Here is a 17,463-nt window from a genome sequence, read left to right as displayed (position 1 = left end):
GATAATCACATTAATTTTGTAGGTGGAATTTTCCACGTTTCAAATATCTTGTTAAGGGCTATTTAAATGGCCTCTGCTGTGAGGGTACCTGTGGCAGAGCAAAGCTCTGCCCTTTTTAAATTGGCAGGGATGGGGTTAATTTCCCCTACCTGCCTGGGTTTATTATGTTCAGGTGGCTGGGGTTGATTAGTTGATTAAATGATTAACTTAATTAACGATCAATCAGCGCCCAGCCACCTGACATAAAAGGAGGCCTCTACTTCTCATTTGAGAGGAGGGAGCTGAGGAAGCAGGTTGGTGGTTTTTGTTTGTAACTTTTGAATCCAGTGAAGGCATTGCCTAGCCTGGAAACCTTTATTTTGTAAGTTTTGCTTGGCTTTTTGTTATTTATGTTTAAATACTGTTATTTTTGCTCTTGTGCACTTGTGTTTATTTATAATAAAAGTATATATTTTTTTTGAACTGCAGTCTGTCTCTGGGCCTCTATATACTCGCCAGCCTGCCACAGTACTCATGGGCCTGGAGTACTGCCTTCTGTAAATCTGTAATCATTGTCAATCCATTGGGCTGTTAAACTCAGCACTGACATTACTGGAAGACCAGAGCCCCAAATATCAGTCTTGAAGCTTAGTGCTGATACATGAACACCAAGTGAGTGTCTGTATGCGATTTAAAACAGCATTGTAAAGTTCTGGCAGCGCAATCTCTGACGTAAACTTTCTACTAGGTAGTGTGTAACGAGACTCCGGACATTGAATGAGTTGGCGAAATCCAGTATCTTGAACCACCGAATGTTTTAGTGCTTGAATTAAAGTTAGCTGCGTTGTATCAGGTTTTTTTTTTTTTTTTTTTCTCCCTGATTCTGCCTCTTTCTTTCCCTTAGTAATCTGAGAAACCTGCATGTTCTGCAGGGTGACATACCTTGAGATGATGGATTAAATGTGTTGTATTATAGTAAGCGTGCCAAACTAAAATAATAAATGCTGTGCAGTGGGGGAAAAAAAAGCAAATTTATATTGGTGGATATTATTGGTAAAATTAACAAAAAAAAAAAAAAATTGATACCTGATTGTGTTTTTTTTTTCCCTTATCAGTGCCATGCATGAGGGCTGATGTCCCTCCTGGTTTTTGTTCCAACTGTACCCTAAATTACTTAATTGGACCAGTTAAGTGCTTAGAAGCTTAATTGGTCCAATTAAATAATTTAGTATACAGTTGGAACTAAAACCAATTGGGACACCGGCCCTCCAGGATCGGAGACCCCTCTCCTACACTAATTCTTACTATATAACAGTAATCCCAGTTACACACAAAGTGGCCGCGTACTTCTTCTCTTTATAAGGATCTTGGTTTCACACACAGTGATCTCTTATTGTATTGCTCTCAATTAGATTTAATGACTGACCATCATTCTCTGGTGCTACAGCCTGGAGGGCGTGTCAGCAGCTCCTTTTTATTGCAAGACTCACTGCCAAAACCCGCCCACCATCCGTTCAGGGTTCCACAGCCTGGCCAATCCCGGCTGCCTTTCCCTGTTATCACACCCCGTCTCTGCAGAGATGGTTCCTTTTTTTATGTGTTTCAGATTATTTAAATTACTGTGGGGAAAAAAAAAAAAGAAAAATACAAATATTCACAACTTCATATTTTCAGTGTAGATGGTCGACATATTATGGTCATGTGACTTTGGTTTCCAGATGAAAAAGACCTAACTGAAACCCTTCTTGTCAAAACACACATATATATATATATATATATATATATATATATATATATATATATACACACACACACACACACACACACATACTGTAGTAAAGGCCTAGTTTTGAGTACAGTTGTTCACTCTTTGTAATTCATAGCCTTTAGTTTTAGAAATGAATTTATGGATTACGTTTTTAAAATTACTGTAGGGATTATGTATATTGTGTTACATAACAGTTCACAGATAACTAATAACATAAGCAACAGTTAGAGTCTAGGGTCATGAAAATATTGTTCCCCAGCACACCCAGAGAACTGGTACACAAGAGAATCTAAGCTGTGATTTCTAAATACCTAGTGCCTGGTTGTTTAATGACATATTTTATTGCTCTTGCCCAAATTGTTTTTCAAATGTCATTAGTCGGGTGTCATGTCGTTAGTAGAGAATACTGTTTCAACTAATTTATCTTACAACTCATTAATTAAAAATGAACTCTGAGGTATAATGAAACTGACCAACGGGTATTGCAGATCACCATGGCTGAAAACCGGTGGAGACGTTCTATATATTTCCTTTTCATTCAGGCAGTACAGCATATAGGGGATCAGGTGATGCTGCGTATACTACTTCCCTGGCTTATGAAACCCTACCCGTCCGGATGGCTGACAGCAGCTGAGGAAGCATTCAACACCACGCCTGGGCAAATACGGGTAGTGGGCACTTGAAAGGGAGGTGGCGGATACTGATGAAACGGACTGAAGTGCAACATATAATTAAGATGAAATACACCACTGGTAACCATAAAACCATCCACTTTCTACCCACTTGGAACCCACAGTAACAACTGACCTGTTCCCTTTCAATATTTAGAGCTGTGTCACAGAAGGACAAACAAGCTCATTTACATTTCCACGTGAAGTGCGGGTTTCCATTTGAAAATGGGCATGGTTTTCCTGTGTTTTTCGTCATTTACATGAGATTTACCCTATCCCTCTCTCTGGCCGTTTTTTTCGGCCACAACCCTGATTCACACGAGTAATTCTCCCAAATGTGTATTCCCATCGCCACTTCACGTGTAAATAGCCCTGCATAGAAACTGTCCCAATTACACGGAAAGACTGCATGTGACAAGCAGGTGTTGCCAGTCTCTGCACAAAAAAGCCCCCTGGTAAAGTTCTGGAGGGAAACGAGTCTCTCAGGCTGTAAAATGATCGATTGCATTAGCTGCTAATCTGGATGTTTACTGACAGAAAGTGGGCTGAGGGTCAACGGGAAGCGGGAACTTGACCTCCTAATGTACCAGACATGTGTGAGTAATAATCTTGATAACTGCCATCTGTGAGCTACAACTGTTGAAAGGTTATTATTTTCATTACAGTCCTCTACAATACTGTATGGGTTGACCAGCTTGATCATAAAAAGTGTGATTTTATAGTGTACCTCAAGTAAGACCTGCATATGTGAACATATATGCTGTATACTGATTTATTTGTAAAAATATTAACCTTAAAACTTCTGAAAGTGAAACTGCACACAGCAGAGCTATATACTAATTGTCACTCTGGTCACAAGTAGGGAGTTTATTGCATGATAAACATGTTTTATTTACTGTATATACAATAGGAAACAGGATTTATGAAAAAAAAAAAATATAATATATATATAAATATATATATATATATATTTGCAGTTGTATAACAGAATGCACAATTAGAAATGTAACTGAGTTTCATTGAAGTGATGTGCATGTAAGCAGTAATTGTTGCAAATATACTGATGGTACTGTACAGTATGTCCTGTGTAGTTTCCTGGTTATCTCATAAGCCAATCAGTTTAAAGCAGCCAAAACACAGACAGCACTCAACATGCTGTTTTAACACATTGTCTTTTTAAGCTTTGTTTGTACAGTTGTTAAAGGATTAAGAATGCTCTGTTTTGTTTTGATGTTTTCACTATATGTTGCCATTCATCAAATGTGACATTCATAGGCACTGTGTAGTTTATAAAGATACTACACAAAAGGGCATTCTGTGTGGAAATTATGCTAGCCTTCTGAAAAAATGCATACAGCATTCACAGTGGAAATGGAACATGTATCAGATTTGGCATTCATATAATTGATTAATTCACCACAGGAAATCCTTTGGATATCAGTATTGTAAAACAAATGAAAAAAAAAACAAAAAAAACACCTGTATAATATGAGTGAAAGTTTATATTGGTGGCACCTTGGCCAAATGGTTACAGCTCATCAGTACTGCGGTGCAGAGGTCTTCAAATCCAGCATATTGCAGGGTTGTAATAGGTTTGTTAATGTAGTCTTATAGAAAGGTGAAGAACAGTGGCCAAGAATGTTTTGAAAATGCACTTCGATTCTGACCTGAACACCCCTTATTTGGTCTTGGGCATCTCTTACACGGCTTGGAGAATTGTGTGGTTCTGTATGATGTCCACTGGAGACTACATTAACATCACTTGTTTGTGCTGTTCGTGCTGGCGTGGATCTAGCATGTTGGACCAGAAGAACACATTGCTGCTTGTTTATACACAACACAGGCCTGGAAAAGATCTTACGTTATCTCAAAAATCTGATGTTATTAAAATAAATAGGCATACTGGTGTCATGGGGAATTAGCAGACCATGGAAAAGAGGATTGTGCAAGCACAGCAAGGCAAAAGGAAGGCGTGGCATGTTATGTATTTTGGGTCCAGAAATAAGGGAGCCCAGACAAACAGAACCATACAAAATCAAAGTCGTTTATTAAGGCAGTTACACATAGAACACAGACACTCCAACCCCCCACCCCCCCGAAAGCGCACACGTGCCTTCCCTTTTATATTGCAGCTAACACGCGGTCTTACATGTGTTAGCTATCACACGGCCTTACATGTGTTAGCTATCACACGGCCTTACACGTGTTGATCTACATTGTAACTATTTTGTGCGTGCTGTGCACGTGAACACGCTCTGCACCTGCAGAGTAATATATAACATGGCAGCAGTTTGATTAAAGGGGATGTTAACTACATGAATCAGCATTTTCTATCTGCTTATTTTATTTTGCCAGATCGTACGGTAATGTGTTCACACACCACTTTCTTTTTTATTTATTTATTTTCGGTCTGTAAAATATATGTGCAATGCAAAGTCTTCAGTTATGCTGTAACTTATTCTTTTTAAGCTAGGCCTAGTGTTAAATGTTTTTCAGCTTTTTTCTGCCTGTAAAAATGTTGTTGTTAATCAGATGTAGTTGATGTGTGATCGCAAAGATTTAGTTACTGTATATTAAAAGGTTTTACACATCAAAATGTTGTCAATCTTTAGTCAAAATTAAAATGTTTTAGTAGTATATTCTAATGACATGCAATCATACAATATTATTGTAGTATTGCAAGGTCTATTATTATTTTGTCATTAGGCCTAGCGTTAACTATTACAGTTTACAAAGATGAAACGTTAACATCCTAGTTAAAAAAAAAGGAGTTTTGTCATGTAGCCTATATACCTAAGTTGGAAAAGAAAAATGAGTATTGTCTGTAAAAATAAATGAAAGAACAAAGTGCATAATAAATAATACAAGTGCATCAGTGATTGCTGTGCATCTTGGCCTAAGTTAGTAACTGCAGCATGGGGTTCAGTTTTGTCCATGGCTGAAAATCGTGCTTTACCTTTGCTTGCATACCCTTGCTTACAGTACTGCTTACTTGCTAAATATGTAACAAAAACATTCTGAATTGCTGTGCCGTTTGTTAAACAAACAGATATAAATAACACTTACAAAGTTCATTTTAAATGATTTATTTTTAGTTAATATGTCCGATCAACTTATTCCCTGGGTTCGATCTACTAATTTCCAGTCGTAGTACTAGTAGGCATAACCCTTAGAAACAATGGAACATCCACTTTTTCCCAGGTGTACTTATTCCCCAGGACACTGGTATTGGATTTAAAAAACAGGATTTAGATTTTATTCTGGCTGAACAATGAAGTAATTACCAGATGATGCGCTGTGAATTTAAAACAAATAAAAGATGATAAAAGACTCAACATTTTGGTAAGCAGTACAACACAATATCATAGAAAGGAAGCTTAAATAAAGAACGCTACCCAAACTTGTACCCCGGTTTTCTTACTAGAACCTGGACTGCAACCCAGACCTGGACTCTAAAGCATTTCATAGTGTTTCCCCTTTCCCACCCTCTTACCTGACTGCCAATACAACATTGACTGCATATTCTCTTTCTTCAGCCCTGATGTTAATGACCTACCAAAACTAGCTGAGTTATTCCTAATGTTAACCTCTAATGTTTACTTTTTTGGTTTTCAACATCATAACCCTTTTCCTCTTCTCCAAACTAAAGGCCAATAACAAGCTGAACTTAAAAAATAGGCCCTGGCAAATGTTAATGGACGTGTACAGATGGAGGCTCTTGAGTTTCATATCCAGCCCGTCTGAGTATATCTATACTGTACTTGTCCAGATTTGTAACAAAGCAAAGTGAAGAGTAACCACATTTTAAATAGGAAAAAAATCCCACTATTTTAATTTAGTATCTTAGTTCAGTTATAGAATGGCTGACAGTAAACACATTGAATAATGACTATTAAACAAGGAAAAGCCCTGAATTTACACCAGGGACAGTTGGCTGTAGCAGGGTTTGGTAACTAGCGCCACATGGGGTGAAATTCTTTTATCTCCCTGGAATGTTGATTTTTTTTTTTTTTAATAAACATTTTAGCAGAGTTTTAAGGTAACCAGCCAGTGTGTTTATGAAATGTACTGTATAGATGCAGTAGTCATTTTTGCCAAAATCTACAATGTTTTTTTCCCCAGTGATACCACATTTTGCACAACTCTCTATATCTGTAGTAAAGGCCCTGTATTTGTAATTATATTTGACACAGGGAGGACGGTGTGCCTTGGTGCTGTGCGTACTTTTCACAAGCCAGCTAGCTGCCTGCACCCGACAGGGCTGTTTTCAGGACTCCTGCATGCTTCAGCAGGGGCCTCCATCTGTTCACTTCCATTACCATTTTATAAATACAGCTTGACAAAAAAATAAAAATGTGGTCAGGACTGGGTCTGTTGTGTGTTTCCAACATGTAGTGGTGATGGGTAATCACAAGAATTCTAAGAAAATAGAACTGTAATCACATTTAGTTGTGTTTTTTTTTTTTTAAACTACTGTAACCACATGGGAATTGTCTATGTAAGCAATTTCAGTAAGACCAAATAAATAAAACACTAGGAAAGTTATTTTAAGACGAACAAACTATAAAAGACTTCAAGATTTGGTAAATGTAAACACATGAATCTGCACCCCCACCCCCTCCACCCCCCCACCTCCAGACACTGAATGAGAATGCTGCAGTGTAGTCCGTGCCAGCGGGGTTCAGTTGAAATGGTACAAAAGGTTGTTACAAGTCATTCCTCTTATGGTCCATCTGAATATCCTAATCTATGATGAAAAAAGTCACTAAAACTACCGGAATGTCACAGTTAAATATTTATTCTTTAAAAGTCCTGTGCCCTGAAGTGCAAAAAAGCTGTAATGTGGTATGGGGTAGGGAAATGGGTACTCATTTAAGTTAACTAATTTAATACTGTACTTGAAAATGGCTTATGAACTAAGGAAGGCATCTTGTGTAGGATTATAACTTAATAAGGTAGTGATCTTTTCATAAATCAAAATACATTTTATGATCCATGCCCTGAATAGAAATGTTCAAGCAGACACTTTCAATCTAGCTCTACTCTTAATTTGCCAAAGTGGATAACTAATGAAAAACATGGCTGTGTTTAAAATATACCAAATACCTGTGGTTAAGGAAGATAATGATATAACATAGGTACTTTATAGTTGTCAGTGCCATGTAAGCAGTAACAATAGAGGATTTGAAACTTAATCACAATACCATTCTAGAAGGTTCAAACAAATGACCTATTTTGCAAGAACATGATTTGATCTAAAGCCTTCCACATTCAGAAAATCACCACAAATGACTGTCAGGGACAAAAAATATAAATTACAACTAAATGCACATAAAAGCACATGCTGTTCTGTGCGCAATGTTGTATGAAAACGTAACATCCAGTAAGTTATCCGAGGACTGAGGTTAACAGGGATTTGCACATATAGGTGGTAAAAGCTGCCACCGTGTGGTACAAATGTATTAAAGACTCTTTGTTCATTATTGACAATAATGCTAGAAAAAATCAGATTTTGTCTTTTTTTCCCCACATGAACTCATTACTTTTCCAAATATTATGGAATTGATTTGTATGCATTTCGAAAGCTGTTCTGTTATTATGTCGCTGATTCCAAACATATACTGATCCAGACTGTACAGTATATATTTTTTTATACCAGTTTGTATGGCATGTCTTTATTTTTTTAGAATACCTTTGGGCTGCAGGACTTTCTAGAATTAAAATCTCAACCGAAGATACAAATCATGTGAGTGAATATCACACATTCCAACAGTAAAAGGTGGACTGACTATGTTGTTAATCATTATTTTTTAACACATTCACATCACTGATTAATGTTGATCAACCCAGTTCCTCTCTGAGACTCCTTGGCTCCTTATAACCAGTGAACAGACTGTAAAGAAAGCCATAACAAACTCGGATTGAAATGTGTTACAGTACTGCTTCCCTTTGCCTGCTCAAAAAGGTTTGTGTCAGAATACAGTCATTGTTTTGTGTGATGTTAAAGTGCTACTGTTAGTGGATTGCCTCATATTTCTGCAATCTGTCTTTCCAAATAATCACCATTGTTTTATACTTTTATTCATATAAAGCAGCCATTTTCACTGGCCATTGGAATAGACACTGAACATTTTGTGATCTTAATATCATCTGATTGCAACTTCAGGGCTACAGTTTAGAGATCTAAGGCAGGGGGTGGTGGTAGATTAATATTTCCTAGTGCTAACAGAATTTTCCCAGAGATGAAATTGTAATTATGGTGCTGTAGATGAAAAATAATACGAATACGCTGTTGTGCACAAGGGCGTATATAGCAGTATGACTCACAGCTGTCGTACTTTAATTGACAATGAAACTATAATTTTAACCTTTCCGAACTTCAAGTAAATGTGATCCAGGTGAATATGTTGTTGCTAAAGTAAATGCCATTGATTTTCTTAAATAGCGTCAGCACCGTTGTCATTGCTCCTCAATATGATTTAACGCTACACTAGCTAGCATGCCTCAGTGTCGATGCTAAAAGCCTACCCGGAATGCAGCTAACTTATGCAGGATGATTTCTGCTTCTAAATGCTGTTGCAAAGAATTTCTTAAGATGGCGCTGTGACGTTTGCAGCCACATTAGCATTTATGCAACGGCTTTATGCATCATTTATTGACGAGTGTCACCTTGGAGCTTGTTAATGAGATTGTATGGTACAAGATAGATGTGAGCCATTATGAGATAACCCCCCCCCCCCCAATTTGTGTACTCAAGAACATTTGTTCTTTGATAGTCCGGATGATAGACACTGCTTTTAAGTGAGGACAGTAGATAAGAGTTGGCCAACCACCTGGAATTATTAAGAGGAGGGGAAAAATATAAATAAATAATTGTTCTGGAGCCGGGCCAATGGCTCTCTGGGAATCTTGAATAAATCAATCAATTAACCAATCTTCCTAAACACACACACACACACATTATATATATATATATATATATATATATATATATATATATATATATATATATATATATATATATATATACATACACACACACATATACACATACACACACACACAGTGGCCCAAAAGTATTGACACTCTCCAATTTTTTCAATGCATAATGCTCTAATTTATGTTGATGTTAATACCACCAAGTTATAATGTACAGTATGCATGTTATACTATATTAATATTCTTCAATAAATGTCAAACTCAAGACAAATGATAGTATTTTAACTGTTCTTTTGTGTCTTGCTAAATGTTTTTGTTCAGCACTAGAAAACCATATTTTAAAATACTATGCCGTGAATGAGCATTATTATTATTATTATTATTATTTACTTTTTTCACATTTGTTTTTTTGCTTCATTATTTCAAATTCAAGTAAGAGGAGAGTTGTCATATAAAGTATGTATACACATTGCCTACATATTAATACTATCAATGTGAATTAGGGCATTCTGAATTAAGAACAGAGACAGGTGCCAATAAGTCTTGGGTCCCTCTGCATGGGATTGCCTATAGGCGTGTTTTGGGGCCAGTAGGAGTCGTTTTTCTTTTACAGCTGCTGCTGCTGTATTAGCTGTCATGTGTAGTGTAGCGTTTATGTTTACAGCAGCACTAGGCATTTTAGTTTTAATCACAAGTCACCAATCACATTATTTTAAGGCCAGAGGGTGGCATTTGTGTTCTTGAAAAAGACAGCCAGCCAGCCATTATTTTTGACTCACAAAGAAGTACTAGTACAGTATATGTGAGAGATTTTCTGGGAGACAGCTACAAATTGATTGAACCATTTGATAAACGGGAGTGCCCTTTTAAATGTCACTATAGTAATTCATACCATATATCACTCATGGCCGCATTGTTTTCTTAGTGTAATGTTTTGAGAGCTGATTGTAGCTCAGATATGGGGCCTGCTTTTCTCAAAGTTTAATTGTGATTTAGTATCAGTTATTAAGGGCTAATGGGCATGCATTTAGAATTCATCAGCACTCTTTGTTGTCTCTGGTGCATGGCATGCAGTATCAAGTAAACCCCTGTTAGAGGAGTGTTTCACGTATGATGTAAGAGGACCAATGTACTTTATTCTTTATACATTACTTACACAGGTTGCTGGTGATCTATCTGTTTATAGTATCATAATTTAGCAAGTGCAGTTATCTAATACTGATGTACAGTAGCACATCTCCCATGGTTTCTGTTACAATAGTCTTTACTGTACTTTTCCAAGAGATTTTCAAACATCCAGATTAATAAACCTGAGTAAAACCATATGTATGGCAGGACGATCATTGCCAATCAGGTGCATCCCTTCACGGGTATCCATCTGCTAAAGGATTTTTTCAGCAGGATAATGCCACAAGGCTAGGATTGTCCAGGAATGGTTTCACAAACATGATGGTGAATGTAGCTTACTGCAGTGGCCTGCCCAGTCATCAGATCTCAATCCAATTGAGCATCTGTGGAATGAGATTGAACGAGCTATTCGGAGTAGAGATCCACTACCAGCCAGCTTGACACAACTATGGGAAGCATTGGAGTCAACGTGGGCCAGCATCCCTGCGGAACGCTTTCGACACCTTGTAGAGTCCATGCCCTGACGAATTGAGGCTGTTCTGAGGGCAAAAGAGGGTGCAAATCAATATTAGGAAGGTGTTCCTAATGTTTTGTACACTCAGTGTAAATACCATATCTTGGGAGATACTGACATTGAAAAAGGAATCTATGAAAAAGATCTAAGAGTTTATGTTGACTAAGAAATGTCTTCATCTAGACAATGTGGGGAAGATATAAAAAATGCCAACAAAATTCTTGGATATAAAGTGAAAAGTGTTGAATTCAAATCAAGGGAAATAATGTTAAAACTTACAATGCATTAGTAAGACCTCATCTAGAATATTCTATTCAGTTCTGGTCTCCTCGCTACAAAAAGGATACTGCTGCTGTAGAAAGAACAGCGACCAGAATTATTCCAGGTTTAAAAGGCATGTCATATGCAGACAGGTTAAAATAATTGAATCTGTTCAGTCTTGAATAAAGAAGACGACGCGGCGATCTGATTCAAGATTTCAAAATTCTAAAAGGCATCGACAATGTTGACCCAAGGGACTTTTTCAAACTGAAAAAAGAAACAAAGACCAGGGGTCACAAATTTAGATTAGATAAAGGGGCATTCAGAATAGAAAATAGGAGACACTTTTTTACACAGAGAATTGTGGGAGTCTGGAACCAACTCCGCAGTAATGTTTTTGATCGTTCAAGAAGCTGCTTGATGAGATTCTGGGATCAATAAGCTACTAACAACCAAACTAGCAAGTTGGGCCAATTGGCCTCCTCTTGTTTGTAAACTTTCTTATGTTCTAATATCTTTACTTCAGTTAAAGTATTATCTTGTTTCAATTGTTCATTAAATTAGCATAGTTTGTTTTTAATGTAATCAGTGTTACACTGTATTAAACATGTTTACTTTTGGTTTGCATGTAGATATTTCTTATCAATACAAATAGTATTTTACTTGAATCTTAAAGTCTTTGAAACATAATACTTTTTTCTGGAGATGTTGTCATTGTTGAAAACAAAGTTGCAGTTGGTCTTCTTTGTAACCCATAGAGTTGCAGGATTTAGCTGCGAAGATATGTACGACACTTGAATGGGTCCCCATTACAAGCGAAGGTTCCATGGTTTCTTCATGGTGGGATGAATCCAAGATAAAGAAAATTAATTCATTCTTGTTTTGCTTTAAACTCCTCTTTGTAGTGCCCCAAAGAGGAGTTTACTTTGGTGATCCAATCTCTTCCAGGTAAAACAGGAAGCTAATTTCTGTTACGACCCTGTTACCAATATCTAATCCTTTTGAAGTAAATCAGTCAAGAATGTTTTGTGGGAAGGAAGGTTGAGGGAAGACAAACTTAATTAACATCACAGCATCTCAAGTCTCATAGATTAAGAATGTAAATGTCATTTTACCAAGTATATTCAATTACAAATACAATTATACCACATACTGGGGCAGTCAAAACACAATTATGAAAAGGCTTCCTGTGAGGCGAGAGTGTATTAAATGGAATGTCCAGACAGTAATTTATGTGTACAGAAATAAAATTATTTATTTTTATTATCTATACACAACAAAATAATTAAATAACAAAAGAAAACAAAATGGTGTGAGGGAAGGAGTGCAGGGGTGAAATCCAAAACAAACCGTGATGACTCGTCTTTAATCGTCTTCGTGGCGAACCATACATAAACAAAAAAAGACAAAAGAAATGTAAGTGTTTTTTTTTTTTTGTTTTAAAAATCCCGCTGCACCAAACCAGTCTCTCCCTCCACCCGTTACTCCTCCTATTTTACTTTCGGACCAACCCCGAACACAGTAGTACGTTCCCTTTAGTATGTAATGTCCCGCCTCTGTAGTCAGTGGAACACCAATCCCCAACTGAAAAGTGTCCTTATCCTTCACTTGACTCCAGTGGCTGGAATTTACATACTCGTACTTCCGCCCCTCACCAAGGTGCCGCCCCTCAAAAGATGACTTTTGCCATGGTCACGAGATCTTGGTAAGGGAAGTCCCGAGTTGGTTTGATGCCATCTACTGTCGGGAGGCTGAATCACAGTCCGAAATCCCTTTCACTCATCACACTTCCACACCAGGAAGCCTTTCCTGTAATGTTACTTAACAGAAGTGGTACAGTAATTCTGTAAGGGATAAACAAAGGTAAGTGTTAAACCGGTAAAAATGATTCACTGATCATTGTTTATGGAACTTCAAACATTTCTTACTAACTTTGTACTTGTTTGATTAATGAGATTCAGTTAATTGTTAATTCAATAGTTTGTTTTATTTTTTCTCTTTTGTTATGTTTCAAACAGTTAAAATGTATGCCTCTCACATTGTGAAACTGTTGTCATGAGTTTCTCAGAGTTTGAGTTTGAAATACCACTTACAGTCAAAATTGCTGGTAATAAGTGAAGATTGTAGTGGGAACTACATTTTAGATGTAGAACAGGAAAGTGGAATTAGAAAAATAAAAAAGCAGAAAAAAAGGAATGTGAACCAGCAACAGAAAGTAAAGTTATTGATCATTTTGCCAAACCTTAAACAGATGAATACCAAAATATCATTGCCAGCATTAAGCTTGTTTGAACAATGGTTAAACGAAAGAAATACAAAAGCTGAGTTTGCATGTAAAACTCAACTTTATCGTGGATTTCTAGCATACGCTGTTGATTCTTTAATCAATAATATATCTGCCCCGCACTCCCCTTCTCTTCAAAGCCACACAGCCACTTTCAGTTTGAAGATTTGCACAATGAATCAATGAACATATCAAAGGGTGGCGTCATAGACATGTTTTAAAGGCTAATAATGGCTAAATTTGAATTTGAAAACATAAACCTGGAGCTGGAGATTGCAGTAAGGTTCATACGGTTAATTATTATGGGCTGTAATGGATATTCGGAGCCTATTCACATAAATACATTTCCACAGGACTTTTCATTACATGCTTTCTTTATGATTGAAATCATGGTGTTCATTTTCTTCTTGTGTATCTAGCAATACATTATGGTGCTTGGCATGACTGCAGTTAACACTGTTCCAAACACTGACAAATCACTGATGTTTAGGTTGCTTTGTCAGAAGACCTTGGTCACATTCATCTCAACAGTTTTGATTGAAAACTGGAGTTTGAGCAGGGCAAGGGAAGCGTTCTTCATTCTGGGGAAGGGACAATGTTAAATGCCCACTCTGACACTCATAACATTATCCAAAGCTATACTATAATCTGTATATCTCTGTATATCTCCCAAACTTATCTTATGTTCTTACAGTATATGAGTTCCGGATGCAGTAAATAGGGTTGGATCAGGTCGAACAATCAAGTTGCTGTATGTAAAATAAATAAAAAGTGTAGTACTGGAAATTTAACAGAGGATTGTAAACAGCACAGCAGTGGGACAGAGTGTTTGGATATAGAGGCTATATGTGGTAAAAAAATTATAGTTTGTGATGTTTGTAATATATTTAAAGTAGTACACTGGGTGTCATTTTAAAATAAACATTTAAACATTTTAAAACATAAAACATGTTGTTGAATACTGAGAGAGAGAGAGAGAGAGAGAGAGAGAGAGAGAGAGAGAGAGAGAGAGAGAGAGAGAGAGAGAGAATTATGTTTGTATCATTTCAGATCATATTTGTCTTACCTGTTTTGTTTTTCTCCCCAGCTGTATGCACTCTTTCATCTTGGTTATCCTCATAACGTCTTTAGTTTGAGTGCCCATGCAGGTTTTAGGTTACTGTTTTTTTATCACAGTGTGATGTCATTGCGAGAGGTCCAGGTCACAGCATGCCGTAAAACACAGCATTGATCTTAGAAAGGCATAATTGATCTTAGAAAGGCAAGAGGAGACTTTGCATGTATAAAACTGTAGATATAGTATGCAAGGGAAGCGAGCATGCAGACGTCTACTACATATGATGGGTAGTCACAAGAAAAAGTTGATATCTAAAATGGTAGAATGTCTTGGTGGATTGAACACTCCCAGAATATTTTGTGGTTAAGTGACCACTCCCAGAATATCTTGGAGAAGTGACCACTCATAGAATGTCTTGCGGAGAAGTGACCATTCATAGAATATCTCGGAGAAGTGACCACTCCCAGAATATCTTGGAGAAGTGACCACTCCCAGAATATCTTGGAGAAGTGACCATTCATAGAATATCTTGGAGAAGTGACCACTCCCAGAATATCTTGGAGAAGTAATCACTCATAGAATATCTTGGAGAATTGAACACTCCCAGAATATTTTGCGGTTAAGTCACCACTCCCAGAATATCTCGGAGAAGTGACCACTCCCAGAATATCTTTGAGACGTGAACACTCACAGAATATTTTGCGGAGAAGTGAATACTCACAGAATATCTTGTGGTGTAAACTTCAGACGTAAAGAACTGGAATTTCAATAACACCGGATTATTTCGCCTAATTCTTTAACCTCCCCCAAAATAAGATTGTTATTTGAAATTCCACCAAAAAATGACTCTACTTTTTGGTTGAAATGCATGCCCTTTTTTTACTTTCACGATATTCATGATAAGAAAATAATCCTGTAATTTGAATTCTGTTTGTCCTTCAGCTTTGCCTTGCAGCTGAATCAGCTTGTCTCATACCGGAGTGACCGCTCCACTATTCAATCTGCACTGCATATTTAATAAGCTGGGATAGTCAAGGAGGTACCCTCTGAATTGCTGCTTTCTGCGTCCTCAGTCTCCTTGGAATCTCAGACAGAGATTTTAAGAACTGAGGACATTGCCTTAGAATTGGGAGGGCAGAAAAAAACAAAGCAATGCTCGCTAATTGTCCTGCAGGATATAGTTAAACAGTATGACTTGGCCTAATGTGTTTTACCAATAGTCCAAATACTACATTAAATTATATAAACCTTATGGGTATAATTTTCTGTGCCTGGTTAATTTGGATAATTGGGATAATTAATAGCTGTATTTGGATAATGCAGTAATTTGCTGTACTAGGCTGGCTCAGGGTATGCATTTAGTTGCAGGAACACCTGATACAACAAATGAACAAACCGGTCTAAATAATACTAGAACCATACACCGAACATAACAGTAAAATACCAGTATAGTAGAGTTTATGTAATAAGCTTTATTTTTTTCAAGCTATAAAATTAATGATATTTAAACTTTAAAGGGAACTCTTATCAGATTGTTTTCATCCTGTACTTGAATTCTAGTTACCTAGTTAAATGGTCACAGTGAAAACTTGATTACATAAAAGGCTGATCCGCAGTGCTTTCCTGTGATTTTTTCCTTGTAAGCATGCTTACAATGCATTTTTCAGTGCAGCCTTCTGCTTATTTTGCCACTGATATGTATATGCCAGTGGAAAGAGTTAAATGTCTACACAAGGCATTAATAGACAGCTTGTTAATATTGATTTATCAGTTAATTTTTCAAACTGCTGCAGGTGATCAAATTAATTGTTGCATACCCTACAATTGAAGTCATTAAACACCTGTGCCAAGCAACACGTTTAAATTTACATAAAGCATTTACGATGCTTGATACTTGTTCTGATGTGCAGTGCAATGAACCACAAGCAATGCATGGCTGCAGTTTTCAGCAGGCAGAGATTCAGGTAGTAAGGACACTCAGAGCATTTCTGCCTTCATTTGATGTGAGACACGTACCAAGACAAAGCAGCTGACACTTGTGAGGGTGGTTCTGCAGTCACAGGAATCCAGAGTGAATTAAAATCTGGGCTCAATAATTTTAGAGGCTGGGATGGGGGAAGGATAAATGATAGATCAGGTCAGTATGGTAGAGATAACATTGAATCAAGGAGGCTGCTGCTAATTTCTGCACGGTGAAGAGATCTGTAAAAACAGCGGCAGGAGACTTTCAGCAGAACATGTTACAGCACAGCAGTCAGATCTGACATTTACTTTGTATCAACCCTGGGGACTTCAAAAAATAAACAGCACAAATAATGAGTTGCAAAGATAAGGACCAGGTCTGTTCTGGCTTGATTACTGAGGTTCACTTACACAATTAAAGATTACTACTTCTACTACTACTGCTGCTGCTTATGTAAAGGTGCATTCGTCTCGGGCTCGGAAGATTAATTTACTCCAAGAAAGAAGGGTTCATCTGTCTTCAGGGCAATCTGAAATCAGTTACTAACCCAGAGGTTTAGGGGGCACCTCAGTCTTTTTTTTTTGCACACCTTTTGACTGAACGGTGGAGGGAGACATGGACAGTGGAGACAGATCTGAGCTCTGTGAAGCTGCTTGCTGATAGCACTCTGTTGCCCTCTTGATGCTGTGCTGTGGACTGGGGCATCGGCGGAGAGTACGGGTTTCCTATGTAAGTCCTTTGTCATTTATTACACAGTAGCATTGCTGTGGCTCTTTACTTGTCCTTCATCAATTTTGATGGAGCCGGAAGTATTTCTCTGATTACACAAAAGCTTGGTAGGTGTACGACTCTAAACCTGCAACGTGTGTGTGTGTGTGTGTGTGTGTGTGTGTGTGTGT

General features: G+C 37.3%; 1 protein-coding gene across 10 annotated transcripts in view; it reads left to right on the top strand.

Moving 5' to 3' along the window:
* The window catches only part of LOC121314145 (voltage-dependent L-type calcium channel subunit beta-2-like), a 113,095-nt gene that overhangs the window by 16,811 nt on the left and 78,821 nt on the right, over positions 1-17,463 (top strand). The window contains exon 1 of one of the 10 annotated variants that reach the window (XM_041247128.1): positions 17,231-17,293. The exons of the other annotated variants lie outside the window; for them this stretch is intronic. Within the exon in view, the coding sequence (XP_041103062.1) occupies positions 17,246-17,293 (48 nt within the window). The 5' untranslated portion in view covers positions 17,231-17,245. Of the gene's footprint in view, positions 1-17,230; positions 17,294-17,463 lie in introns of those variants that run through there. 10 annotated transcript variants of the gene reach the window in all.

The sequence above is a fragment of the Polyodon spathula genome, chromosome 4 (genome assembly GCF_017654505.1).
Source record: "Polyodon spathula isolate WHYD16114869_AA chromosome 4, ASM1765450v1, whole genome shotgun sequence".
Taxonomy (NCBI): domain Eukaryota; kingdom Metazoa; phylum Chordata; class Actinopteri; order Acipenseriformes; family Polyodontidae; genus Polyodon; species Polyodon spathula.
The sequence above is the reverse complement of the archived record's forward strand: the minus strand, read 5'-3'. Positions and strand labels throughout refer to the sequence as shown.